Genomic DNA, 27,549 nt, shown 5'->3' with positions numbered 1-27,549 from the left:
CCAGTATGACAGTTCTGACAGGGTTGGCTTTATATTCCGAAACACATATCCAATTATTTAGATTCATTTACCACACTTCTGAGGCGCAGAACTTGCCGGAAAGTGAAAAACAGTTGTGGATCTTAGAAGTCTGATCCTTAGAAAATTCATGAACAGCAGTAACATCTGCCTAGGCTACACGAGACAACAGCAAACGCGGGATACAATTCGGAGTGAAAAAAAGAGGAAATACCAAAACAATTGGCTTTTGTCAAACACAATGCATTAATAAATTCATGAATTTAGTTTGAAAATAAAAATCTGACAATGGGACAAGTGAGTTGAATTCCAACGAATCATAGCCCAGCAATGGAACGTGTCCACGTTTTCTCTGAATAATCATAAGCAACTTCAACTATGCAATCGCAGCTTGAAATGATTGTATTCTGTGTGGCCGTTCCTCGGATGAAGAAGTGAACGCGCTTGGCCCAGCCTCCGCCGCACACTTTTTGCGTGCGGGTCCACGACCTATGAAAGCGCGCTCTCGGGGTTTCAGGTGAATGGGGACTGAGGACGGGAGTGAGTTACGGTCCTGTGCGCAACACCGAAAAGGGAGAAATGGAGAAAATTGCTCAAAAGACCCCGAACTGGGCACAAGTTTTCATGACAGCGTATCTTCTGTGGGTTACGGGAGCAACTGCACAGAAAGTAAGTGATGGGACGCTAATATATATTGTTATTCACTTAATTTGGCTCAATTTTCATGAAAAAGCCAAATGATTTTTTCACCTCTGCTAGTTCAGTCTGCTAAGCTTCGGATAGACTACTGCGTTCACTCAAAGAATCAAATAATGTGTGTGTTCTCTTTAGTTGTGTTATCGTTGGTTGTAGCACATTATTAAAAGGATGCGAATTTCGGATTGCGGTGTTTATTGACTTTGCGGCAAATTTAGGCTATAGTAATGTTGACAACAGTGTTCCTGAGCACCGCTTGTCAAACGACAAGCTCTGTATTGCGCAGCACTTTTCCGTGCTTCGCTCCAGAGCCAGATGACGCTGTTTTGCTCGCATTTGTTGCAAAGTTGGCGAGTTTCTTGTTGGTTACTAAGTAGATTAATGTACACGGCAGGGATTTTGATACTGCTCCAGAAAATCTTTCTATGAAATGGCAAGTCGGCGATTTACTGTAAATACCCTAGCATGCTCAATGTGTAGCTAAAATATTAACAACATTACGAATTCCTGTTACATCTTGGCTTTGACATGTCAAACTTTCAAAACTGGTAAGATCGGCATTGGCTTAAAAAATGACCTCCACAAAATTGCATTCATTTTCTCACTCTGCTCCGTTCGATCAACCGAAAATGATGCTTTATCATTACGCTTGATAATAACTTTACATTGATCGACGCAGATATTTACTAGCCTATGTGTGCTTCAACAGAAGTATGTTTCATGCTGTGTGTATCGGTCTGTTCACACCAGAGCATTTGTCACACTGAACTGACGGGAAACCCTCCAAAAACAATCCTAGTGAACCAATGATCGTATTTGTGAAGCTCTTTGCGTGCCATAGTGTTTTTCAGACCGTTTGCATACTGCGATAGGCCGCCCCTTCAGCTCGCATGAGATTTGTGTGTAGTGTGCAGACCATTCATACTGGAAACGTATTGGGAAGTTCGGTCTCACCTCTCGTCCCTCTGAATAATCTCCGCCGTTTGGGCAAACATCACTCATGAAAACACAAACCGCCTGGGACACGCAGAACAAATACATATATCATTAATATTGCTATCTAGTCCTTGAGGTCAGTAGTAACCTACTGCTGGTTTTTTATTCGCCCCCTCTGAATCAGGACTGATTCAAACCTGGGACACCAGGTGAGTTCAACGTCTGGCCAATCGGTGGCATAAATCGACCCATTATCTGTCAGGTATAAAAGAAAAGCAGCAGTAGGCTACTACTTGCTCTCAGAATCAGATTTGTGTTTCCCTAGCGTATATTAACATGCGCGCGAGCAGCCGTGGTGAGATGCGTTTGTTTCCGATTCTGGCCTCTCCTCTTCGCTCAATTGCTCTTCTCTGTTTTGGAAGGGATTTTCCTCCAGGTCAGGGATGGACAACGATACACAAAACATATGTTGTTCAAAAATACAAAATGGCGTACCTCCCAGAAAATGGTTGCATAAACTATAACCATAATTAATAGATGATTAAACGATACCATTGCATTATACTGGTCTGCCTTCAGCACATTTAGCAGACGTTTTTATTGTAGTTCTTCCACTGCCTTTGTACCGTTCTATATTACACGTATCAGAAGCACCCCCAAAAATTGCTTTGGCTCATTCTAACCCTGTCCTGCAGTGAACCCGTAAGGTCGGCCTGGTTGTCTTGCATGCGGACCCATTCAAATCTGCTCACGCTAGTCAGCCAGGTGTCACTGTAATTAGTGGTGAGTAGCTACTCTGGCCCAAGTTGGCCTTGGGCCTAAATCTGGGGGAGAAAATTGGGGGAAAAACACTGAAGGACTAATTAAAAAACCAGACAGAAATGTTCAAATGTACAATAAGAGGGTGAAGCCAGGAAGCAAAAAAATGAAGTTAAATTGAATTCATTATTTTACAAATAGTTGAATTTGGGGGAAAAAAGATCAAGTGGGAGGGCTGCACAGGGTGTGAGATTTGAGAAGGAGGTGGTTTGCTTGTATATTAGTAAATTCACACGGACAGACCAGGCTTGGGTTCCCACAACCTCCCTTGTAAATGAGTAGTCTGGCTCGCCTGTGGTCCAAACCTTCTGTCTCCTTTAACCAGCAACATACCACTGACACTTCATTGGAAATGGCAGGGGAAGTTAAACACACACACACACACACACACAAGCCAGAGTCCTGATCTGTATTTGCTTCAGGGTTTTTTTCCCCCCCCTCCAGTTCTTAAAATCTTGTCTTTAGCGCTGAACTCCAAGGCTCTCGAAAACAAACGACCGTCACCAAATCTGCCCTCCGTCTCTGGCGGCGGAGCCGTCGCTTTTATCAGAAACATCCTTTGGAATGCGCCGGAAAGTCCCGTCGGGAGGTAGCAAAAAAAAAAAAGCACAACCGCCCCGTTTGCAGGACATTGATCCTTTTTTTGCGCTGACTGACTGGCCTTCACGTCACTGTGTCAGGTCACGTGACTTCACGAAGACGACGGGGCCCGATTGGACGAGAGCCCGTCTTGCAGAGCGCGCGGCTGGGGACAATCCGCGCGCCCGTCTGCCGTCGAAACCCGGCGGCTGAGAACGAAGCGAAGCTGAAATTAGCGCGTTTATCCGCGGCGGCGGCGCCTTCGCGCCATCGTTTCCAGGGGCAACGACCCCCCCTTGAATGCGGAGGTGAACGAGGGCTGAAGTGTTTACCCTGCGAACGCGCGGCTGGCGGCCCGCGGCGCCGTTTTTCCGTGAACGGCTGGGCGGCGGAGGTGCTCCGGAAAGGAGTTTCCTCGGTTTGATCGTTCGCGGTCCTCGTCGAAACCTGGAAAGGCGTCTCTAATCTGATCGGGACTCGCAGGTGATTGGCGGATTCCTGCAACACGGCAGGCCCCTTAATGATCGCGCGGCTTGGCGCCGGCGCAGAAGAGAAACTCAGGCCTGGGAGGTGCCTGTGGTGTGCGTGAGATTGTCGCTCTGTGGTACAGAAACGCACGCGTGCGTAACTCTCTGGAGCGCGCGATCGTCGCTCTGTGGTACAGAAACGCACGCGTGCGGAACCCACCGCAATTCAGGCTCCCTTCTGTATGGGTTCGGCTCTTTGTGGGTCAGGGGGTCCCCGACCTGGAGGGCCACGGAATCCTTCAGGGGGTCCCTGACCTGGAGGGCCACAGAGTCCTTCTGGGACTCCCCTGACCCGGAGGGCCACAGAGTCCTTCTGGGACTCCCCTGACCTGGAGGGCCACAGAGTCCTTCAGGGGGTCCCTGACCTGGAGGGCCACAGAGTCCTTCTGGCTTTCACTGTTACTCAGCGCTAAATTGCTCAATTAAACTGACCGATTATACAGTTAACTTTCATCAGCTGGGGTTTTAGGGGTTCAAGGGACCGGAACCACTGATCCCCACCGTCGATCCCGCCTAGCCCCGTCGCGTGACACACACCGCTCATCCACACAGTGGCAGTTGGGGAAATACACGGTTCCCTCTCTGTGACAGTCCGGCGATTTCAATAACCGCCACCACCACGGTTAACGGGAATAGCTCTGCTCCCACAAGCTTTCATGGGCGCAGACTGGGGCCCATTCATGCTGGCTGCGACAGGAGGGGGGGGGGGCGTGCTGGGTGATTCTTAGAAACGGGCAACAAAGGCGGTCGGCGTACATGGGATTGTCAGTGTGTCCCCGGCTCGGGCGTCTGTGTGCACAGGGTGCGCGCTATCTCCGCGATTATCTGCCTGAGGGGGCACTCTAAATGATGGCTTTGTCCCCTTTTGTATCAAGTTGATTTTTGGAACGTGATAAACAAGCTTGGAATCCGTCGCATCGAAGAGAGAGAGAGAGAGAAAGAGAGAGAAAAGAGAGAGTGAGAGGGCACCCACGTCCGATAGAACTGTCGACCCCCGGTCATCTTTTGCGGACGACACAGCGTTCGAGTTCATGTCGGATTTGAAATGTTATTACAGATTTTGTGCAACTCCAGTGCCACACCATCAAAGTGCTGATTAAGAACTAAGAAAATAAAATAAATAAACCAGGCTTCTCTGTGTAAATTGAAAGTGTAGGTCTGCTGTGTCAGGGGAAATTGATTTAGGCGAAGGCCACTCACAGTTGGTTCACTGAGATGGAAGGGGCTTGTACAGGCTGACGCGTTAGGACAGGCCCCATCAGTGTGTGGGAGACTGACAGCTCAGCTATCAGCTCAGAACCTTAGCTGATGAGACCGGACGGCACTGTTCCACTGTCTGTGAGCATCACTCAGCCACCGACAGACCATCTGGTGTCAGAACTGGCTGGCCGGATCGCGCTCGTTCTGGAATGTGGAAAATACTCCACCGAAATGATCAGAAGTCGCTATTGGACTTAGACACAGATACTCTGTCTAACACATGTATTGTAGATGCCCCCACTCCCGTCCCCAATTACTACAGTTGTGGAAGGCAGAATGAGAATGGTGTTAATTGCCTTACATTACAGGCATTTAGCAGATGCTCGACGACTGACACAACTCTTACATAGCATTTACATCGCATCCATTTATGCAGCTGGATACACACTGAAGCAGTGCAGGTTAAGTACCTTGGTCAAAGGTACAACGGCAGTGTGTCCTACTCGGGAATCGAACCTGCGTCCTTTAGGTTACAAGACCAGTTCCTTACCCATTATACTACACTGCCGCCCTAATTAAGAGTGTATCGCTGGTCTTGAAGCTCTTGACCCGAGCGCTGGAATTTGGGCAATCGCGCGTATCTCGACGGCGGTGGAAAACGCGAAGCGTTTTTTCCGGCGCCTTCTGGCAGGATGCGGAAAAAACGCCGGAAGCGCTGTGGAATGGCGGACGGGAACTCCGCGAAAGAGCGCATTCCGTGCTGACAGTGGGATGGCTCGGAATGCACTGTCACAGGCCGGGAACCAGATGGAAATGACGGGAATAATATACTGTCATAATAACCTTGGGAAGCGGCGCTTCCCCCCCCAATTGAGTGGTGGTGGGTGGGTGGGGGTGAGGAGGGGCTGCGCGAGATTTCGGGGGTGCGGGGGTGGGGAAAGATTCCCCCGGCTGAATGGTGGCAGGGTGCCAGCTGTTTGTAAATTCGGCCCGGGTGAACCCGTGGGTACGGGGCACACGCAGTCCGCGTACGGAGGCTGACATCATGGGAGAGATATGTGATGAGTTTTGGGCTCGTGTATCTCGGCCTTGTGTAGCTCTGGAGGGGAGGGCTCAGGGACCCCATCAGCAGTTAAAGGAGCAGAGGTCCTTTTCCGACCCCCTCACCCCCCACCCCCCACCCCCCACCTCCCGATAACCAACAGCAGGCCGCACATCGGCAGGTGAACTTCAGTCTGGATGCCCGGGACCAACCGGCCATTAGGTGCCCGATGAAACGGACCTTCTCTTCCCAAGATCCCCCCCATGACAGGCTTCAGTGGCTACAGAGCGATCACGCTCTCTTTTTTTTTTCTTTCCCCTCACTACCAGCGAACAGGCCTGGGAAGATCCCAGCCCCCCCTTTTGAGGGGCCCCTGCTGGGCTGTTTATGAGCGAGTCGGGGGTGGGGGGGGGGTGTTTGTGCATGTGAGTGTGTGGTAACTCCTGGGAGGCCGGCCCCCCCAGTTTCAGGGCTTTAGCGCTGGTGTTGTCAGCTCGTATAACAACTCGCAAACCTGCAGCAGAGAGACAGAGAGAGAGAGACAGAGAGAGAGAGAGAGGGAGAGAGAGAGAGAGAGAGAGACAGACAGAGAGAGAGAGAGAGAGACAGAGAGAGAGAGAGAGAGAGAGAGGGAGAGAGAGAGACAGACAGACACAGAGAGAGAGAGAGGGAGACAGAGAGAGAGAGAGGGAGAGAGAGAGACAGACAGACAGAGAGAGAGAGGAGACAGAGAGAGGGAGACAGACAGACAGAGAGAGAGAGAGACAGAGAGAGCTCCGCAGGCAGGAGGAACGTTAAAAACTACACCTTCGACACGGTCCCGCCTCCCCCCTACCCCACCCAACCCACCCACCCTCCCTTCTTTTGACAGAAGGCCATGTTGAAATACAGCTAATGCTGTTGCCAAACGTATGTTATTTTGTTCGCCGCTCTCGGTTAAATCTCTGTCTGGAATCGAAGGATCAGCGTTAAAAAAACGAGCGGGTAAAAAAAAAAGTGTCGTGGTTACGAGAAGCGCGTCCAATCGCAGCGCACGGATTAGCGATGTGGAATCTTTACATGCACAGGAGATAAAATGGCAGAATATTCTAAGCCTGTGAAAGCAAAAAGCAAAAACAAACTTGGCAGCACTAATAAGAACAACCAAAAAAAAAAAAAAAAAGGGTATGACTGTCACTTAATTGTGGCCTTTATCTTAAAGCCCCGATAGCCTTCAGATAGAACCAAAAAGAATTACACAACTAGGACAATTCTGGGCTTTGTTTTGGGTACTTTTTTGGTTACCAAAATGACTTATACCAGTGATCTGTGCCTGTTGGAGGGGGAGCTGGGGGGAGTGCGGGGTGGGAGGGGGAGAGGGAGAGGGGGGCGGGCAGGGTCCTGGTCATTTTTCGGGGTTCACGGTCCTGTGGGGTCTTACATAAACCTCTGCTGGAAGATACTTATTAGCGGCACTTCATTAAAATGCTATCTCCCGCTCGGGCCGTTGAGAGGTGCACCGAGTGCCCCCGGCGGCCCATTGTTCCCGCCGGGGAGAAGGGGGCGTCCTTGGTTAACTGCCGCCCAGTTAGCGTAAGCGCGCGGTGAAACAGAACTGGGAGGGCTTTTTTTTTTTTTTGGCATCGTCGGAGCGGCCCGTTTCCTTTATGCGGGCACGAATGGCCATTCCTGCCCAGTCTAGCGTGCGGCCCGGCGAAGGCCCGGCGAACAGATGCCCCACTCTTACGGGCCCGCTGTCGCAATTACGCCGCGGTTCCCCCGGCGATGGAGGGTATATTCACCATGAAATTGCATGAAAAATGGGGTGGGGGGTGGGGTTGGCATAGAGGGAGGGATGGGGGTGGAGAGGGGGGGGGGAAGTAAATCTCTCTCTCGATTCTGCGTTTGCCTAATAACTAGAATACCGGTTTTTACAAGGTCATGGATTTGTACGAATTAGGAATTTAAATAGGTACTCTACTCTTTTACTATCTTTGAGTGGTGTCTGCCGCTGACTATCTTTGTTTGAAAGGTGCTTTGAATGACACTGCAAGAAAGGCACTATATATAAAATGAGTTACTGTTATTATTTTTATTAGTAAAAATGCCTCCCCTCCATGAACGTGATTTTGGAAAGCCTACATGTGGGGCACTGGCGGGTGGAGAGCCAGTTTTCACCCGAGCTTACAATTCCAGCAGACCCCCAACCCCCCCCTCCGTGGCTCCCCCCTGACCGGGCGCTTTAGCTCGCAGCCCAGATGCAGATTTGGGCCTGGACCCCCTGCGGTCAGGTTATTGTCCTCAGTCTATAGCATATTGCATAATACCGCTGTGCCAAAGCGAAAATCGGCTTTGCTCGCTGACCTCCCCAACCCCCCCACACTGCCCCCCCCCTCCTCCCGTCCTCCCTGTGGGGGGCACCGTTTGACCCGTTCAAATGTCACCCTGGTAATCATTTCTGTTCTGCCACGTAAAATCCCGATAAGCCCAAGAGCTGGTTGGCTGTTTTTCTCGTGGCTTTTCTGGGCGCTAAAAAGTCATCGCTAACCGGCAAACTCGGGTGGGGTGGGGTGGGGTGGGGGGGTGCATCCCGCGCTAGCACGGCTGCAGATGGTACGACGCCGATCCTAAACGAAAGAAAACCCGTCCCGAAAAAAAAGGGGACGCGCGGGTCTAAGCTCTCTCGGCACCGCGAGCGCAACGTGACCTCAGGCCTAGAGGAGCCTGTTATTGCTCTGTTCTGTAAATGTTATTTGTTTCGGAAGACCTTTCCCCCCTTCGCTCTTCCCGCCTGTTCCGAACAGGCTGTCCGGATCGTCGGGCCCCGCCACAGCTGCTCTGGCACGGAACGTTTTTTGGGATTTTGGCTCGCACTGAGAGGAGGAGGTGTGGCTTAACGGACTAGATTTTTTCCACTCTGTCCACTTGGCTTAGTAATGTCTCAATGCGCACAGAAGCAGGATAGCACCTTGGCCAGGGATGCAATGACAGTGCTCCACGTGCCATTCGAACCTGCAACCCCTGTGTTACCAACCAGTTTTTTTTTTTTAACTGTTACATGATGCGCTGGTTTATACATTGACTATGGAGAAGATGGAGGAGATGATAAATAAACATGATAAAATAGTTACTGAAAGTGTTAAGAATTAACACTTCACAGTTAATTTACCAATTCAAATGTAAAGGACGTGAATGTGAAGAAGCGTTTCCTACCTCAGCAGAAGTCAGGTGCTTCCTCAGCGCTCAGCTCGATGTCCCTGGGCGTCGATAGCACAGTCAGGCCCTTGATCCAGCTGTTCGTCCAGCATTACAGAGCAAAACGTGCCCTTGTGTAATCTTCAGCCTTGAAGAGTGCATCTGGACGTGGGCTGCAGTGACACGAAGAAGATGAAAAAGAAGTTTTACAGCATTGCAGGCATTTAATGCATTGACTGAAATATGGGGTTAAACTGAACCCAAGCTATGCCACAACAGTATCCTGAAAACCCCACACTTTCAGCGGGATGAACCACCCGAAATATTCTCTTTAACCCTTTAAGGTGCACGATAACAAACGTGTGATTAGAACGTGAACCTAACATTCTAACGCTGGTGCAGCAGTCACCGGTCAGTTCTAGAATACAGTTCTTAGAATTCTGAAGAGAACATTCCAGAAAACTTCTCTTCAGAGGGTTAAAGCCCCTCTTTCCCTCCATCAGAACACTACTGCGCCGTGCGATATCGCTGTTTGACCAACTCTGTGTCAGCACTAAAATGATAACTGTGGCAGCCTTGGAGCAGATAATATTTTAGTTTTTTTTTTTTTGACAATAACAAAATCAACCAACCCAGGTGCTCCTGGACTTTTGTGTTATAGTTTTCCTGTCCTTGGATTCAACGTAATGCGAGGAGCGACTGTAAATTGAAAGACTGCCAGGAACTTAAAAAGATAGCGGTGATGTTACACAGAGGTAAGGCAGTGCATTTACAGCAGCTCGCTGAACGCGTGGTTACGATCACAAACAGAAGTGATTTACCGTCCCACAGGACACTTTTTATGCTCCCTTTCCTTTACGGGCTAGACCCTGTTCGTCAGGTACAGTTGCGACTCGAGAGAATAATTTATTTCCAAACCCTCGAGCTTTGAAGTGACTTCCGTGAGCGGCGCACATTTCGTGCCGTCTACGCGATTTAACGACCCGCTCAGAAACACGACCCCCCCCCCCCCGGGCGTGCGCCACCTTGACCCGCGTACGGTCGAGCGGTTTCCGGGCCCCATCTGGACCGCCGAGGCCTCAAGGGGGCCTCAAAGGGATTTTTGAAGGGGTCCCGACAGAGGCCCCTGAACCCTTCCAGTGCCGGGCACTGACGACGCGGACGCGGTCCCGACAGGAACTCTCTCCCGCTTTCGGGAACGGCCGCGTGCGGAGCGAGGAATGCGTTCCCGTGACGTTATGGCGGTGTTGCCGTTGGAAACGGAGACTTCCTGTGCCGTGACCTCTGGGGTCGGTCCCACGCCTCGCTTCACGCAGAGAGGGTCAGTTTTCTGGTCTCTCCCCCCTCCCCCCTATGCCTTTTAATTTAGCGCTAGAGCCCGAAGTGAGCTCTCTGTCTGATGGGCTCTTACCTGTCTGCCCAGGAGCTGGGGGGGGGGGGGCGGATAAGGGGGGGCTCTCACTCATCTCTTTCTCTTTCCCATCTCTCAATTCTCTCTCTCTCTCTGTCTCTCAGCATCCCATCTCTCTCCCCCTTGTCTCTGTCTTATTTCTCTCTCTCTCTCTCTCTCCCATCTCTCACTCTCTCTGTCACTCTCTCTCTCTAATGGGCGTGCCGCCGTCTGAATCCTGTCCCGACGGGAGGGCTAACAGACACGTGGCTCCTGCCGTGGACGTTCTGGCATGGGGGGGGGGGGGAGGGGAGAGCAGAGCGGGGGGTCCAGCGACCGCGGCGGCACACATCTGACTCCCATTAGAGTCCGAGGGGCGAGGGGAGAGGGGCGAGAGGAGAGGGGAGAGGGGAGAGGGGCGAGGGGAGAGGGGCGAGGAGGCGAGTTCCCCCGTGCGTCCCGCACACCTGGGAAGCATTACGTCTGAAGAAATGCCTCTCCGGGGTTGCCAGAGCGGGCGAAAAACCCCCTTGGCCGTTTGATGCGCTGCCACGGGGCGGAAAGGGGAGGGGGTGAATAGTTCAGGGGGGTGCGTGCACCTCTGAGGCAGTTTGGATTCAATCAGGCGTGTTTTGTTTTGAAGAAAATGTCTTTCGCAGGCGTTTGGGCGCCTGTCACTCTGCAGCCCCTTTCCAAATATGGCTTTTTTTACACCCCGTCCAACGCACACGTGCAGGACAGCTCCCACGTATGCATCCGCAGACCCTGACAAGTGCCTCTTTTTAACCCTTTAACGTGTCAGATCGCAAACATGTGATTAGAGTGGTCTCAACTGAACATTCTAATGCTGATGTAACTGTCACTACAGGTGATTGAAAAAAGGAGTTCAAGAACACAGACTAAGAATTTTTTTTTTTTAATTAAAAAAGACAAACCAAATCTTCAAAGGGTTGTAGGACACTGACGGCTGTTCTGGAAAGGTACTGATCGTTCACTACGCAGTTATCATTTAATATGCACATCCACCATCTAAAATGATATCAAACTCTTTCAGGAACATGTTAATACATTTTTTTGAAACTCACATGAAGTCAGAAGTGATTGTAGAAATGTGTGAAACGTACAACCAAACATGTCCTAAGCTTAATACATTTTTTACCATCTGCCTTGGTGCCCGATAAGAATGAAGCACTAGAGAGCGGTATGAAATGACAGTTGTATAATTGGCAACAGGAGATTAAGCTTTTTTGTGTCAAGTTTTCCCTGTACTGTAATGGTTTGTAATCAGAGAAGGCTGAATCACCAGCACGATCACGTGAAGACCATTGAAAATAAAAGCGTGCCAATGCCTGCATGCCGGAACGAAATAGGAAGGCCCTGCTAAGAAGAACGCTTTGAAAACAAGATGGAAAAAGTAAGAGGCGGAGGTAATATGTCTCCAATTAGATTTCTGTTGACTGAGAAAGACGATTTCACGGAGCGAGTTCACTTCTCAAAGCGCGCGACGCGTTGAGGGGGAAGATGAGCGTTTCCGACGGCCCCGACCGCATCGCGAGCTGCCGTCCCGCTCCATTTGGGCCGTCCCGAGGGCCGCCCCCGTCCCGTTGTCGCAGGCGGTCCGGCGGTGTTTTTGAACCCGGACAGTACCGAGACGTTTTTTAATAACGCGCTGTCCGAGGGATACCGTTACACGGACCCCTCGAGCTGGAAACATTCGACGTGCGTCCGCGCCAAGAAGAGCTGTCAGTCACGCTCCCGGATATCTGAATTTTTCTGAATATCGGCTATTTTTTCAATTGTTTTTGTTATTTTTTTTCGCGGAGCGATCGATATCGCCGTCGTGTTGATACAGGCTGTCCCGCGTCGTGGCGGGTGCCAAACTGAGAGCCGCTTGTGATGTGGCCGTGACTTGACTCACGGAATGCCTTCGTACAGCGAGCGGTAAACACACTTAATGTAGTTTTAAGTGCCGTGTCCAAACAACAGCGGCAGCCATCTGTCTCGGAAAGCTGCGGGCCCCCCCCGAGCCACAGAGATGGATTTCCCTTTCGCGGGGCCTTGCTGAGGTATGTGTTTACGCCAGAGAGAAAGAAGGGGATTCGTTGTGGAGGCCGCGTGCTTTGTAGCGTCTGACTTCAAAGTCTCCGTCGTATAATGCAATAATTTCCGCACGCACACGAGCGATATTGTCCATCTTGGGTTCATAACTTTTTGCTGAGAACGTCAGAGCGTGTAATGAAAAGCCAGCTCTCTGTTTAGACGAGCTCTCTTCTCGCTCTGTGCGTGTGTGTGTGTGTGTGTATGTGTGTGTCTGTGTGTGCGTGTGTGTGTGTGTGTGTGTGTGTATGTGCGTGCACGACAAAGCTGCAGGCAATGAGGGTTGTCTGTTTTGCGGAAATGATACACATTGTCACATGCAGAAGATCATGCCTGCAAAAGAACGATATTCCTAAATGAGGTATGTTAAAAGTGGCAGCCTAGCCTGCTAGGCTTAAGCCTGTGTGCTAATAGCCTAAACGAAGCAGTGCAATCCTGCTGACCAATAGAGTGCACTTCAGAGAGCTAAACCCGCCCACTTTTCTGCTCGTAAACCAATATCTCACCAATCACATCAATTCAAGTGAATGCAGGTCTGAGGTGATTCAGTCCTGAACTGAGACCCAGGAAGTGAGACCCAGCAGTGTGTCTGCCAATCATGCATGTTCCTGGCGCAGCTGTCCCCCCGCAGCAGGACAGTGTTGTTTCCAGACCAGGCGAGTGTGGTTCGAGGTCTCTTGATCTGACCATCTTGTTGTTTTCGGGGACTGACGAGGCGGTGTCTGTGTCCTCCCCGCAGGTGTACTTCGACTGCGGGGCGGTGGTGGACGTGGTGGACACCCGAGGCCTCGTCCTGTCGCCGGGGTTTCCGTACAACTACTCCTCCGGCACGCACTGCGTGTGGCAGTTCTTCGTTCCCGTGGGTTACCGGCTGGCCATGGAGATCCTCGACTTCGACGTGTTTGAGAGCCACGACATCGTCGCCAGGTCCCCTGTCGACTCGCAGTGGGGCATGGAGGAGGAAGAGGAAGAGGAGGAGGCGGTATATGACAGGGCCACACCCACCCCCAGGGGGACCCCCATCGATGGGGATTACCTGGCTCCCCCCGACAGCCCTGGCCTTCAGTCTCCCCTGGGGGCCACCCCAAAGCCCTCCCAGGCCCCCCAGAAGGAGGCGGTCAAACAGATGGTGGTGGTGCAGGAGCAGTCCACCAAAATGGAGATGGCCAAAGTGTCCAACTCGGCCAAGTGGACCGCCGAATCTCCCCCCGCCCCTGCCTCCCCGTCACCTCAGTTATACCCCCAGCGCCCCAGCCAGAAACAAGAGAACTCCATTTCCCATCAGGCCTCGAGAGGGGACGGCGACCCCGACCCAAGCGAGCCTGAGTACTGGGCCGCCCCAACCCCCCCGGCTCTGACCCCTCCGTCGCCCACGGAGACGGACGCGGAGGCCGCCAGCCCGGAGACCCAGCAGCCGCTGGCGGACGCCTGCCCGCACGACGTGCTCTACATCTCCGACCTCGTCACCTTCTCCTCCCGGTTCTGCGGCTCCAACAAGCCCACGGGCCTGCAGCTGGCCTTCGGCTCGCAGGCGGAGATGGTGGAGGTCATCGTGGAGCTCATCACCACCACGCACTGGGGGCGGGGCTTCGCCCTGCTCTTCCGCTACCAGAACCGCACCGAGCTCGGCGACCAGCGGCTCCTCGCTCCGCCCGCCGCCGGGAAGACGGACGCCCTGCTGGCGGCGGTTTGCGGAGCCGCCTTCTTCGCCGTGGCGCTCACCGGCGCCCTGTGCGTCATCTTCAGGTAGCCATCTTGTCACTTCGAACACCTTTCACCTCCAGCTGGCGGGCAAGGATGGCGGTATTCACGCTCGCGCGTTTCATCCAGCCGGCTTCACAGGCTAATCATTTAGCTCTAATCGTTGGCAACGTTGCTTGATAAGCTGATGAATGATGGTGGAAGTCTTTTTGTGTCCCAATGTGAAGCATTTTTACTGCAGTCTAACCTATGAGTGAACCAGCATTATCGAGACAATTACCCCATTAAGTAAGGGGCGGAGACATGACACATAAACATGCACACATCCTTCCTGGTTCTCCATCCCTTTCCTACACAAATATTCCCTGCCCTGTGATTGGATGGTACGCTTCCTCCCCGGCAGCCAATCAAAACGCTTCCCCGGTAGACTTCTGAAACCGTAGGGAGGACCGACGGGTGTCTCCAACGCCACAAGCGTGAACGCGTACAGCCATTGTCATCTCTCCGTCCCTCGGGCCTTTCCAGTCCGCCAACGCGACGGACCAACGCAGCGTTAGCTCTCTCTCTCTCTCTCTCTCACTCTCTGTACATCTTTGATCCCGGCAAACAAAGGGCGCCGAGAGTGAAAGAGATATTGATACGCGTCAGGTTTGTCTTCCGGGCTCTTGTGAACCGCTGTTGACACAGCTGGAGACCTGCTTCCCCCCGATCGGAGCGAGAGAGAGAGAGAGAGAGAGGGTGAGAGAGAGAGAGAGAGTGAGAGACAGGGTTTCGCTTCTAGGGCCTTGATGTTCTGTTCGCCACTGAAGAGAACGGGCACTCGCTCAAGGTGCAGCGCCTGGAATCAATTCCAGCAGACAAAAAAAAAAAAAAAATCATAAAAAGCAGTTACACAAAAGTGAGCGCAAAGAAAAGAAAGGAGAACGAGGGGGCGGCGAGAGAACCCCCCCCCGCCCCCGCCAACGCAGCACCGTCCCGCGGAGATGCTATTGTAATTGTTTAAGAGAAGGAACGCAACACATCAAAGGGGTGTCATTTACAAGCCGTTCCTCTTTGTCAGAGAATTCCCCAACGCTAACCTGGGAAGATGCTATCGCTGGGAGGCTGAGACCCAGTCACTTTTTGGAGCGCCTCATACAAATGAGCGCCATTTATCGGAATGTTCTGGGCTGATCCGATGGCGGGTCCTTCTGCCGAGAGGTTCGATAACTCCGGCACCAAAACCCCCGCACCCCGAACGAAAACATCTTTTTACGCAACTTGCTATTTGGGGACTCAGAGAAAGGGAGGATTTGTATTTTCGTGGCCTTGGTGTAAGACATGAGATTGCTTTTTTGGAAGAAGGTAAATAACACAGTTGCGGAAAAGCATTACTTCACAAAGAAGGTATAAACCAAATAGACGCCCCGCTGAGCTAGGCAGGAATTAGACTGAGCCGTGTTATTGCTTTCCCCCTGCAACAGGCTGGCTGTTTGGCTGTTGTTTACAGTTGCCATGTTGCTAAATTCGGTTTTTAAAAAAAAGGGGGATATTTGAAACAGACGGTTGGAATAAACCCAACGTCTAACTGAGGGCAGCGGAACAAACGTTAAAATATCAGAAGGCCGTTACATTGACCTGAATAGCGAAGGGCTGAGGAACAGTCCTATGTGGACTGAGGCGTTCTCTGTGGTGGCGATGGGGGGGGGGGGGGGGCTGTGTGCTTGGCAACAAGACCCAATCAGGGCCCCACGCCATTTTGGCATATCACCATAATGGCGCCTTTTTCGCGGTGAGCAGAGGAGCCGCAACTGAACCGCCGCTAAGACTCACCTAGCGGCCTCGCCACGCCACCCATCTTGTTCGCTGTTGTGCGCGAAACACTTCCGTGGAAACGCAATGGCATGGTCGCACCTCCATTGAAGGGCATGTCTTTCCTCACAGGCAGCCGCAGGTAGGCGAGATAACACATAGCACAACATTACAACACGGCACAACATATGAACGTCAACGGAGCACAGCTGGGATGCAGCTACCACAGTTGTGAAAAAAAAAAAACTCACTAGCCTAAGTTAAGTTTAAACACTTTTTTTTTTCAACATTGTATACAGGATATGACTAATTCATTTACCCACACGGTGATTAAACCAACAGGCCAGCAAGACTGAGAAAGATGCAAGGGTTTTAGCAATGGGGAAAGCAAATCTCTATAACCACCCCGTGCTTGGCCTTGCCAAAAAGGTACCGTTTGCCTTGTGCTCGTGTAAACTCAGCACAGTCAAGTTCTACAAAATGTCTGCAGCTCATTGATACAGAGGGGATTTATGGGATAGTTCAGACCTCCGTGGACAGGGCAGACCCGATGACTGGAGTTCAGCGGGTGACCTCAAACACCCTTTTTATCTCCTTATGTCATTAAAGCTCGTTAAATCCGGGCAGAGGACCACACAGAAACAGCGAGAGCACCCAAGGTATTCATCTGGGAAGAAAGCGGGAGGTTCGCTTTGGGCCGGGGCGGGAACAGCCTTTTCCCCGATACGAACGTAAACACACCGCCCTCTCTCTCTCTCTCTCTCTCTCTCTCTTTCGACATCTATCCGCGAAACGCTCGCTGGCCGCAAAACAAGCCGTTTTAAGTTTACACCTCCTTATCCAGAGCGCTGCTCTAAACACCCCAGAGGGCTGCGTTACATTCTCTGTTGTGGCCGTTCAGCACACCGTTATTGCGGGTGACTCTGGGAGGGCACGGACAAGATCTCAACTCTGGATGTGCCGACCGTGTACCTCTGACGGAAAAGCGGCTGAACTGTGTGCTAAAAATGTCCGCAGATTGTGAAGAACCTGGGTAAACAATTCCAAACATATATCACCATTCTGCTCTGGGCTGCCTTTTTTGTTTTGCAGACCTAAACTATGCGTGAAGAAAGCCAACGCCAGTTCGTCCAATAGCTCGGAGGTAAGAAAAAAAACACACACACACACGCTCGCACACACACACACACACCTCCGTGGAAATAACTCAGACATTCCTCCTCAGGTTTTGTAACTCCGTGCGGATCAGGGAGTCTTTCCCTTCATATCCTCGGCCCCTTGCAAACAAACACCGAGGAATGCGGCCGCCCCAATTTATTCCACGTAGCCCCCGAACTTAAAACACTCGCTCCATCAAAGGGTCTGCCCCGCACATGAGAGGAGCAGTCTAGCCCTTTCCACAAACATTTTGACATCTGTTTTCCGCCAAATAGCGGGGAACAGATGTCCGTACGTTTGCTGCTCGTCCGCGCTAGCTTTTGGTAACGCGGTCCGGGACTCTCAAACCGTAAAAAAAAAAGATAAGTGGGGCTGGGTAACTATGTTTTTTTTTCTCCCTCATTACACAAGCACGCGCGCCAATCTTCGTCATCTAAACCACGGTGTCGGAAAACACATCAGAGTGTCCGACCATGGGGAACCGGTAAAATAACGGACAAATACGAGCGCCCCCCCCCCCTTTTAAAAAACAGACCCGGATTTGGCCTCCCCCACCACCCACCACCCCTTCTTTGACAGCTCTAATGAAAGTTCTGCGTCACTTCAAGCGAAGCTGTAATCATTTAAGAAGGTGTTAAATGACGGTGCTTTGGAGTTAGCGATCGGTCATTAAAACGAAAAGGCATGTGGCCTTTATGGGCATGTGACCCAGTTAATGAGCAAATAAATAATCTGCATCAAACCCCATTAAAGTTATAATAATGATCATATGGAATTCTAAATGTATGCATAATGTTGTAAATCAACTGCATTTCCATTGTAACCAGTGCAGTGCTTGGTAATTTGACAGTGGGACAGTGCATTATGTGCATTAGGTTTTTTTTGTTGTTGTCGTGTATCAACTTTTGACCCGTCATGCCCTTGGACCCCCCGAGCTGGCGTCCATTTTAGAGTGTGTAAAAGAGCAGTGATTCGGGGTGAGCTCGTAAATGGGTTTGAAGTGTGAAAGCATGGGGTGGGGGGGGGGAGCAGGTTAAATGGAGGGGGGGTGTGTTAAATGAGCCTCCTCTGTCCTGTTCAGCTGCAGGCGGGCGTGCCCAGCTCTGCGCCGGACGTCAGCGAGCTGCAGCTGGTGCCGCCCAATCAGCCCGGCCTGGAGGTGCCTGCCAACGACGAGGACCACGGACGCACCCCGAGCCCGGGACAGCCACACTCAGGTGGGCCCCCCCGCCCCACCCCCATCAGCTCCCTGGCTCCAGACCCCCCCCCCCACCCTTCAGGTCTGTCCCATCACAAGCAGGGCTTTCATTTGTTCCTAAACTGAGCCTCTACATTTTTTGATTTTATTGGGTCCAGTTTTATAATGGCCTTCTGAAACTGAGGAGGACAGAATGGGAAATGTTTAGGGCGGGTGGGTGGGGGGGGGCGAGGGGCGCGGAGTTGGGGGGGGGGCGGGGGGTTACTTTGAGCCTTAGGCTCCCGCAGATGAATTCTATGGACTTTCTCTCTTCCCCTTGTCACGACCTCTCTCATGTGGCCTGTGCCCAATTTAAAATGACCTACTTTCCCTGCCATTTCATCTGGTTCTTTTTTTTTTTTGGTTTTTTTTTGTTGTTTTTTTTTGAAAGGTGTTGCGAACAACGGGTCACGAAGAGTGCATCGCCCGACGTGCAGGCTGCGATCCCCCCCCCCCCCCAAAAAAAAAAAAAAAAAAAAAAGACGGACAAAAGCGCAATACAAAGATTTCACTGTATTTTTTTTTTCTCATGGGGAAGTAATTTATCCATTATGGTGGAATCGGTCCGCTTACGGGACCTGTGGGTGGCCGCGTTCCCGAGTCCGCTATCCCGTGTAGCGAGGCTCGTCCCCGCTCGCTTTCCGTGGAGGCCGCTCGACGCGTTCGCCGATCGATTCAAAATTCAGCCGACGCCGGCAAAATAGGGTAATCTGTCGCTTATCAGAATACCTACCCGTGTGAAGAACCAGTCAATGGCCGTTTGGAGGTATTACCGATGGGACGTTGCCTTTAGAACCTAGGTTTTCAAGGGAGGTTGGGGGGTCTACTTTAGAGGGTCCCTGGTCACTGACTTTATATGCAATGACTATATGCAGATTTGGGAAAATATTTATAAATATAAAACTTTTTTAAAATTGAATTTAATATAATTTTATTTATGATGGGGGGGGTCCCCCTGAGTGGCTTTGCTTGTGTGGCAACATTCGTATGATTATCCCGGGGCGATCCAAATCTGTGCCTTGTGTGAGACCTCGTAAGGCCAAGGGCCAGGGCTGAACCGGCCGCCGGCTTTAAAGGTCACGGCATTTAACCCCGATATAAACAACACGTTAACTCCCGTCTTAAATGCAGTCTAATTACTCCCATTTCACGACGCGTTTCGGTGCGAGACGCAAGTATGTCGCAAATATTTAAACGGGTGTTCTTTTGAAGAGTTGTTTTAAATGACCCTCATACGTTGGATGTTTCTCTCCACTCCTCCCCCCCCCCCCCACCCCCCTTTTCCAGGTTCCTCTATCAGTGCTGGGGCTGATATTTCCCAGAATTCCGAGCTGGAACTGTCGCCTGACGGACTGACGGAGCTGGACCTGGGGACGGACGAGGTGTTCGTGATTTCGTCGGGGCCCAGTACGAGCACGCGACTGCCGTCCTGCCCCTACACGGTGAGGACCTGACGCCCCCCCACCCCGGGAATTCCCTGTCCCCTCCTCCACATCTTCTCCTATCTGTTCTTCACACTCGATAAAGGTAGAACCTGAACAAAAGGCAAAACTGACCCTCAATCAGTACTTCTGCTGAAACCCCTCATGAATGTGGGCCTTGATTGGGTTCAAGTTTGGCCCCTTTAGTTCAAAATGGATACGGTTCGGCCAGGGCTGCCCAACACCGTTTCCTGGGGATTTACCATCCTGTAGGTTTTCACTCCAACTCTAACAAAGCTCACCTCATTCAACAGCTAAAGATTTTACTAAGCTGCTAATTAGTAGAATCAGGTGTGCCAAAATCAGGGCTGAAACGAAACCCTACAGGATGGGAGATCTCTAGGAACAGGGTTGGCCAGCCCTGGGATAGGCTACGTACAAGGGAAACCCGGTCCCTCATCCGCTTTCCTACTCAGATGTTTTATGAAATACGGGCTCTGGTCTAAGATCAGTTTGGGCTTTTATGTCATAACGGAAGTGGACAGGGAAAGCCTAACCCTAGATCAGTGCTTTATGAATACAGGTTCAGACAGGGAGAGGATCCAGGATCCTGGCTTACATTTAAAGTGGGCCCAGTTCATCGCAGTTAATCTACCCCTCCCTATTTAATACATTCATGCCATTCACCTGTATGGAAGTGTGAAAGGGTAATGACGTAGGCAGGGCAGGTAAGGTTACCGTCCCTCCCCATTTTTATTTGATATTTTCCCCCCCCTGTGTAAGGCACTTGTAGCGAGAGTTTGGCAGCGAGCGAGCGTGCTTTGGCAGAGCGAGCTGGCGTGCTTTCCGGAAGGTTCCTAGCTAATGACCGTATTATCTGGGCGGCCAGTTTCCCACATCTGACGGTGTGTGGCTTGGGCCCCCCCTCACACACAACACCCCCCCCACCCCCCCACCTCCCAAAAACAGCATTCTAAATGTGTCCTCACAGGTGGTTCTCTGTTGGGCCCATTTGCCACAATAAAAAGGAAAAAAAAAATGATCAAAATTCCTTTATATAATCCATTATATTTTTGATGCTTTTGTTGAGTAAAGAAAATGTCAGCGCTTTCATGGACCGGGGGGAAGAATAGAAAGGCTTTCATTCACATCTGGGCATTTATTTTCATTTTTTTTTTATTTCTTCTTTTTTATTTTTTATTTTTTTTTGTCCGTCCCTTGTCTTTTTTCTCCTACAACAAGTCCCCATTGTGCGGGGGCTTTTGTGGTCTCACGGAGAAGTCCATTGTAAAACCCTCCCTTAAATCTTGTCTAGACGAAACGAGCTGTAAGTGATTCTTTGTACGGATTATCTGGCTCTTTCAGATGAGAACGCCCCCGATTAACAGCTGACTAATGAGCCGGGGGGGGGGGGTACGTGTCTGAACCCCGCGGCCCGATGACCGGCCGTTCAGATGAATGGTCCGTTTCAGCCGGTGCCCCCCGGTGGCGCGGGGGTGGTTCAGCGGCCGTGGGATTTTTTTTTGCCCGTCTAGCGGGGCCCCTCGATGCTGGCACACCTGCCCGCTCCTCATTACGGGCCCGTTAAGGGCCCACACAGTGCCACGGGGCGCCCGCTGGCACGAGCAAGATGGCCGCTCGTTACACCGGAGGTCGCCGTTGTCCTGACGTTACCGCCAGGAATCGTTCTTCCGTTTTTATGTCCGAGCGCTAGAAAGTGACGAAATCAGCGACTAAACTTTCGCTTGCCAAACAGGGCTGGGCCAAAATACGCTCAACCCAGAGATTTTTTTTATTGCCATTTGTTTTCTTCCGGGAGAAATATCTCTGATTGGGGCTGAATTATTAAAATGAATCCTAGTCATATATTCATTTATTCATTTTTAGTGGCCATTACACTAGTAATAACATTAGTTTAATTGTGGTGTGTTTTCTTACATCCACCCAGCCCCCAGGCTGAAACCCCTCCTACAAAGTAAGAGGCCACACCCACCCAAAACCTCCCACCTCCCAACCCACCCAAAAACTTGCACCCTTAGCCAACTGATCCCCTTACCCCTACTCTACATTCCGCCAGATGAGCTGCCCCTCTACACAGCACCGGCCAGCTGAAGCAGTTGTAGGCAAACTGCTGATCATTGCACTACTGCGATGAAGCTGGTTAGCATTGGTTGGCCAGCTCACAGCGACCCCTCCCCTCTGTGCCATGTGATGGACAATTATCTCATCTGGCAACACTTTCACAGTGCCAAAGTGCCTCAACCTACTGGGCCAATTACCAACAGTGGTAATCTTTCAGTAATAAAAAAGTGCAGAATTCCTCTGTACATATAATGGTATTTGGATTTGGAGACAATCTTTTTGAATCTTGTTTACCGTGTGAACTGGACTTAACGGGTTCATGGCTACGAATAGCGGTTTACAAAACGAGTTTTGTTCCTTATCGGACCTGTGTTTTGTAGTTGTTCCAATGGCCTTCGGTATGCACTTATTGTACGTCACTTTGGATAAAAGCGTCTGCCAAATAAATGTAATGTAATGTAATGAGGGAAAAAGTGAATTTCCCAGAAAGATTATTACATATTTTTTTTCAATGTTCGTCATCCATTCAGATGTTTGTTTGCCAAACAGTGCCGAGGTGTCATGGAAACGCTGAAATGGATACCACAGGAAGTTGTGCACGGTTATTTTGCGAATAGAAAGGGAAAATGGCTCCCACTTTGGAAAATGAACTTAAGCAGGGGTGCAGTACGTGATATCGTCCGATCAGCAACAATTCAGACCACTTCAAAGAGCACTTAGGCCACAGTGTTAATAACAACCCTTTCTTTCGGGTAATCTTTTTAAACCTTACATAATAATTAGTTCGGAAGCCGACAATTCGAGCCAAAGCTACCCTTTATTTCCCCCATGGAAAAGCGGCACGCACGCCTCAGAAAGTCACATGACCCGCTCTCTTCAAATTCAGGGGAAATTAAGCCGCAGGTTCAGATCACCTTCCGCGTTGAATGTGTTTACGGTGAGCCAACCTCGAGGACGATGGACTTCGCGGGTTCGTGTCAAAGCACGGTACGAAATAGCACAAGCAGCGGAGTCCAGAAGCCATAAAAGCGCCTCCAAAAAAAAGAAAAAAAGGAGGGTGGAAAAAAGCAACACCTACTCCAAGTGTTATTTGCTACTTTACAAAATAGCTATGACCCAGAACGGGCTTTAAAGAGACCCACTTACGCACGGGGAGTGGTTAAATAACGCAGGAGGGAGTCTTTGGAGATGGAAAAAATGACACACGCGCTTAAGATTACAAGGTGAAAACTGCGCGGAGCGACAGGCCTCCTGAGCAGCTGAAAGCTGAACGATAGTTACTGTCTTTAAGCGTGAATTCGGCTCCCGGTGGAGCTCCAACAGACCAACAGCTGATTTAAAATATAAAAATAAAAATAAGGCTACCAAGCTGAAATGTAGCTTACGGACCAACAATATATGACATTTGTTGCTCTGGGCTATCATTATTTTTTTTAAGTTATCAGTATACTACTTCTATAAATTATTATTTTTAATGCTATTTTTGGACATGATGATAGACAGGTAGTATTCTTTTTTTAAGGGAATACATTTGTCAAACTGTGTTCCATGGAATAACATTTTCTTTCTAATGCCTTATGTATGCCTTATATTTACACACTTTTGTATGCGTGTCCTTTGAATATGGGGGGTCTCAGTCCTCATACAGTCGTGATTTTAGGGGCCTTGAGATGAAAAAGATTGGAAACTTGGAGCATATCATGAGTTATTCAATCACATTTACCTGCCAATAAGGCAGGAGACAAATATTTATTATATTTCCAATACATAAAATATGCTCATATGTGATTACAATGATGTATTTCATATGTAATACATGATGCATGATTTTTACCTCTCAGTATTTGGAGTCAGTTTGATTCCAGTGCAATGCAACTCAGTCATTTCAGTTCAGGAAAATAACAGAATTTCAAATTGAGAATTTAAAAACCCTCATGCAACATTGGGATTGTTTTTCCAATTAATTTAATTTCCCCAAATTGACAGACCATGGAGCCCACCCACACACTGGAACAGTGCCTCGTCTAAATGAGCCACCCATCAGCCCAGAACAGAAGGTTTTTAATCACCCAAATTAACTCTGTTTATGGAACAGACAACCCAAAGCTGCTCTATTGATGAGCAAATGTTGCAAAGCTATTTCAAAAACCCAACTGCCGCTGTACTGAACATCTGGCTACACAGCTTTGTTACTATGGCAGCAGGTTCAGTCAGATTCTTCAACAATCTACTTGCTGGTTGCACCTCCATCATCACAAGCAAACGGGAACACCTCAAAGATTGTTGCAAAATGCTGCAAGATCATTTAGAGCAAGGATGCCCAACTCCAGTTCTAGAGTGCCACAGCATCTGATGGCTTTTAGTGTGTTTCAGCAACAGTGATTTAAGTTAAGTTACTGATTGGCTAGATTCCACGCACCTTGTTCTCAAGGCCTTAATTGGCTGCTGACTGAAAGGAAACTGCGAATACCAGCAGCCACTGCGGCCCGCCAGGACTAGAGTTGGGCACTCCTCCCTCTCTCTCTCTCTCAAATTATACGTTGCTTTATTGGCTAGAAATATACAAGTAGACATTGCCAAAGGCTACAGAAATAAATGTAAATATTAATGCCAATGAATAATTACCAATGTTTGCAAAAACATAAAGTCATAATGTATGCTTTCACAATAATAATAATAAATAATGTATAATCATACAAGCCTGTGTCTTCTCTTCATCTCTCTCTCTCTCTCTCTCCCCTCCCCCCCCCCACAGCACAGGGAACGGTTCCTGCGGCACAGTGACACCGGCCCCAGCCCCGGGTGCGACTGGCCGTCCCCCGGGTCCTCCGGCGACCTCCCCGCGGGGGGGCGGGGCAGCCAGGGGGGCGGGGGCGGGGCCAGCAGCGCCAGGCCGCGGGCGTGGAGCGTGCGCACCTTCCAGGACCTGCTGCCCCCCCTGCCCCAGCTCCACAGGAAGTGGCGGAGCTGGAATTCCAGCAGCCCCTTCACCAAGCTGGTGGACAGCGTGAGCCCGGCCGCACATCCCCTGCACTACACTCGGCAGATCGTCTACTCCTGCCTTTTCCCTAAGGCGGCGGTAATCAATCCTGTTACTGGAGATCTACCATCCTGTGGGTTTTCAGCTCAACCCTAATCTGGCACACCTGATTCTACCAATTAGCAGCTTAACAAAGATCTCTAGCTATTGAATGAGGCGTGCTTTGTTAGGGTTGAAGTGAACACCTAGAGGACGGTAGATCTCCAGGAACAGGGCTGGACAACTGTGCTGGGTAAAACCCGGAAAAGCTCTTTTTACTTCAGTCCATGTTCCAGATCTGGGAGGGTTCCGGGTTTTCCTCGATGCAGTTATCAAACTAACTCGGTAATCCTGCTTTGTGAAACAAGGCCCGGTTTTCCCAGGTTTAAAAAGTCCCGATTACAGGGGAACAAAGAAAACCAGCAGCACTACTGGTCTCGTATTTCAGTGTCCCTGGTCTAAGTGATTGTTATGTTATGTAATGTAATGCATTGTACTTGGTCATCACCCTTCAACGTTATGCATGAGATTAATGTAAGTGGAATGATTCAGCTTTAACAGGAGGCAGACAGAGCTTTCGATGTTAAGCACACAGAGCTGAGCATCTGTGAAATCTACCGACTTGCAGTTTATCAGCTAATTCTCTACAGCCTGGGATTTCAATAGGGGGTCCTCGAAGGTACTGTTGGAGGTCCCTGGCCAGACGTGACATGCAATGACAATAGATTTGGGAAAATATTTCAAAATATAGAGTATTTTCCCTTTTTGACATGTGGATGCCTCTGATGGGGGTCCCTGGATAAGAAGAGGTTGAAAACCCCTGCTGTAGAGCCTCAGCGCATGGTCTCTCATGGTCTCACTGACACTGCAGTTTACAGCCGAGGCTCTGCTACTTCCATTTTACTCGCATTTGAAATTATTAATAGAATTATAATAGGGGAAAGGAGTCTATTGCTGGAAGTGACCCCTCCCCCCTCAAATTGACGTTTTATTTTTCCTGTTTACCGCTGTCAGGCCCCCGGCGGTTCAGGGCCAGGTTACCACGGCGACGGCCCCCGTAAGATCTTCTCGGAGACCCACCTGGAGACGGGCGAGCGGTCGGACTCCTCGGCCGGCAGCGCCTCCTACCCGCTCTCCCAGGCGGCGCAGAGGCAGCGGCGGCTCCACTCCGCCAGCAACCTGCGCCGCTCCCGATTCGCCGGCAAGGGGCCCCACCCCCACGGCCAGGCCCCGCCCACCGAGGCCGTGAACGGCTTTGAGGCCCCAGGCGGCGGCAGCGGCGGAGGGAAGCAGTGGGAGTTCCCAGGGGACGGCGAGCACGTCAGCGTGCCCGTCTTCGCCATCTCCGAGGAGGAGGACCGCCAGCCGCTGGTGGCGGCAGAGCACCTGGGGCAGCCGCCGGCGCCGCTCCCAAACGGGCTGGGCCCCGAGCCGTACGGCGGAAAGTCTCCGGCCCGAGGGAGGGGCCCGGCGGCCCAGAGCCCGCGACCGAGCGGCGGCGTCGGCTCCGCCAACGGCTCGCTGCTTCCCAGAGCGCGCTCAGACCGGAGGCCCTGGGGAAGCCACGCCTCCTCCCCCTCCTCCTCCAGAGATGGCCCCTCCCTCCCCTCCTATTCGCCCGTGGACGCCGAGGTCCGGGAGCTGAAGTCCGCCCTGGTGCACCACAGCACGGCCAATCAGATCAAGCCTGCCTCTCTCAGCCAATCAACAGTGCCATGCAGTGTGGTGGGCAAAGAGATGTGACCTGTCCAACCAGAGGACAGAGAACACTTCTTGGTTTTTTAAATGCCAATTTATAAAATGTAAAGGAATATACAACCAACAGAATACCTTCGATTTCTAGCCTTATATTATAATTGTATTTATGAAGATGTGGTTTTTGGGCAAAAAGATGAATACATGGAACGGGAGAAGAACCTTTTACTCAAGTTTTTTTTTTTTAAGTTTTTTTTTTTTAAAGCTCCACTCACCACCAATACATTTCATAAGCCAACATATTTCTACAAATAATATACTCAATCTACAAATGTGTATGTCTGTATCTTATCAAAAGCCACAATTAACACGTTTGCTGCTCTGACACTTAAGCACTTATCTGGAGCGTCTTGCTGACACTTTGGTGAAATTCTGTGGGAGAAGGTGAACTCAAACCGGCTCATTCCTGTGGAGAACATTTGAAGTTGGTCCAAACTGGCTGCAGAACGGCTTCCCTTCGCTGGTGGGTTGGTTGTGATTCGGTTGGGTTTGGTTGCTCTTTTTCATCAAAATAAAATAAAATATTTCATGTTGTGCATTACTGGATTCTTAAAATGGAATTTAAAGATAATTCTATTATGACGGAAAAAAAACCACAAAATAAACTAGTGAAACTACCATAGCGGGCGTAAAAAAACTAGACTACTATATATAGTATGTTTCATTCATCAATGGATATTATTCATTTGAAATTGTGTACCAAACCAAGACAACCTACATCATTTCTACAATCATTCTGCTCCTGGACTTTAAAAATTAAAAAGGGAAAAAGGCAGACGTTTAGTTTTGCAACATTTTATTAGTGCAGTTAAGCAAACAGTTTTCTTCTATATCCATTCTACCCTAACAGGAAATCATCCTCAGCATCGCTAATACAGGCGAGGCACTAGAAGCTGCAGAAGGCATC

General features: G+C 50.3%; 1 protein-coding gene across 1 annotated transcript; it reads left to right on the top strand.

The window, feature by feature from the left end:
• The first annotated feature begins 421 nt into the window (after positions 1–421).
• si:dkey-112e17.1 (uncharacterized) lies at positions 422–27,178 on the top strand. The gene is made up of 7 exons (XM_064353716.1): positions 422–687; positions 13,218–14,224; positions 17,063–17,114; positions 18,210–18,345; positions 19,653–19,807; positions 24,624–24,875; positions 25,902–27,178. The coding sequence occupies exons 1-7, from the start codon at positions 598–600 to the stop codon at positions 26,628–26,630; spliced, it is 2,421 nt and encodes an 806-aa protein (XP_064209786.1). The 5' UTR covers positions 422–597; the 3' UTR covers positions 26,631–27,178.
• The last annotated feature ends 371 nt before the right edge of the window (positions 27,179–27,549 follow it).

This window comes from Anguilla rostrata, chromosome 10 (genome assembly GCF_018555375.3).
Source record: "Anguilla rostrata isolate EN2019 chromosome 10, ASM1855537v3, whole genome shotgun sequence".
NCBI classification, from domain to species: domain Eukaryota; kingdom Metazoa; phylum Chordata; class Actinopteri; order Anguilliformes; family Anguillidae; genus Anguilla; species Anguilla rostrata.
Note: the sequence above shows the minus strand (reverse complement) of the source record. Positions and strands in the feature narration are given on the sequence as shown.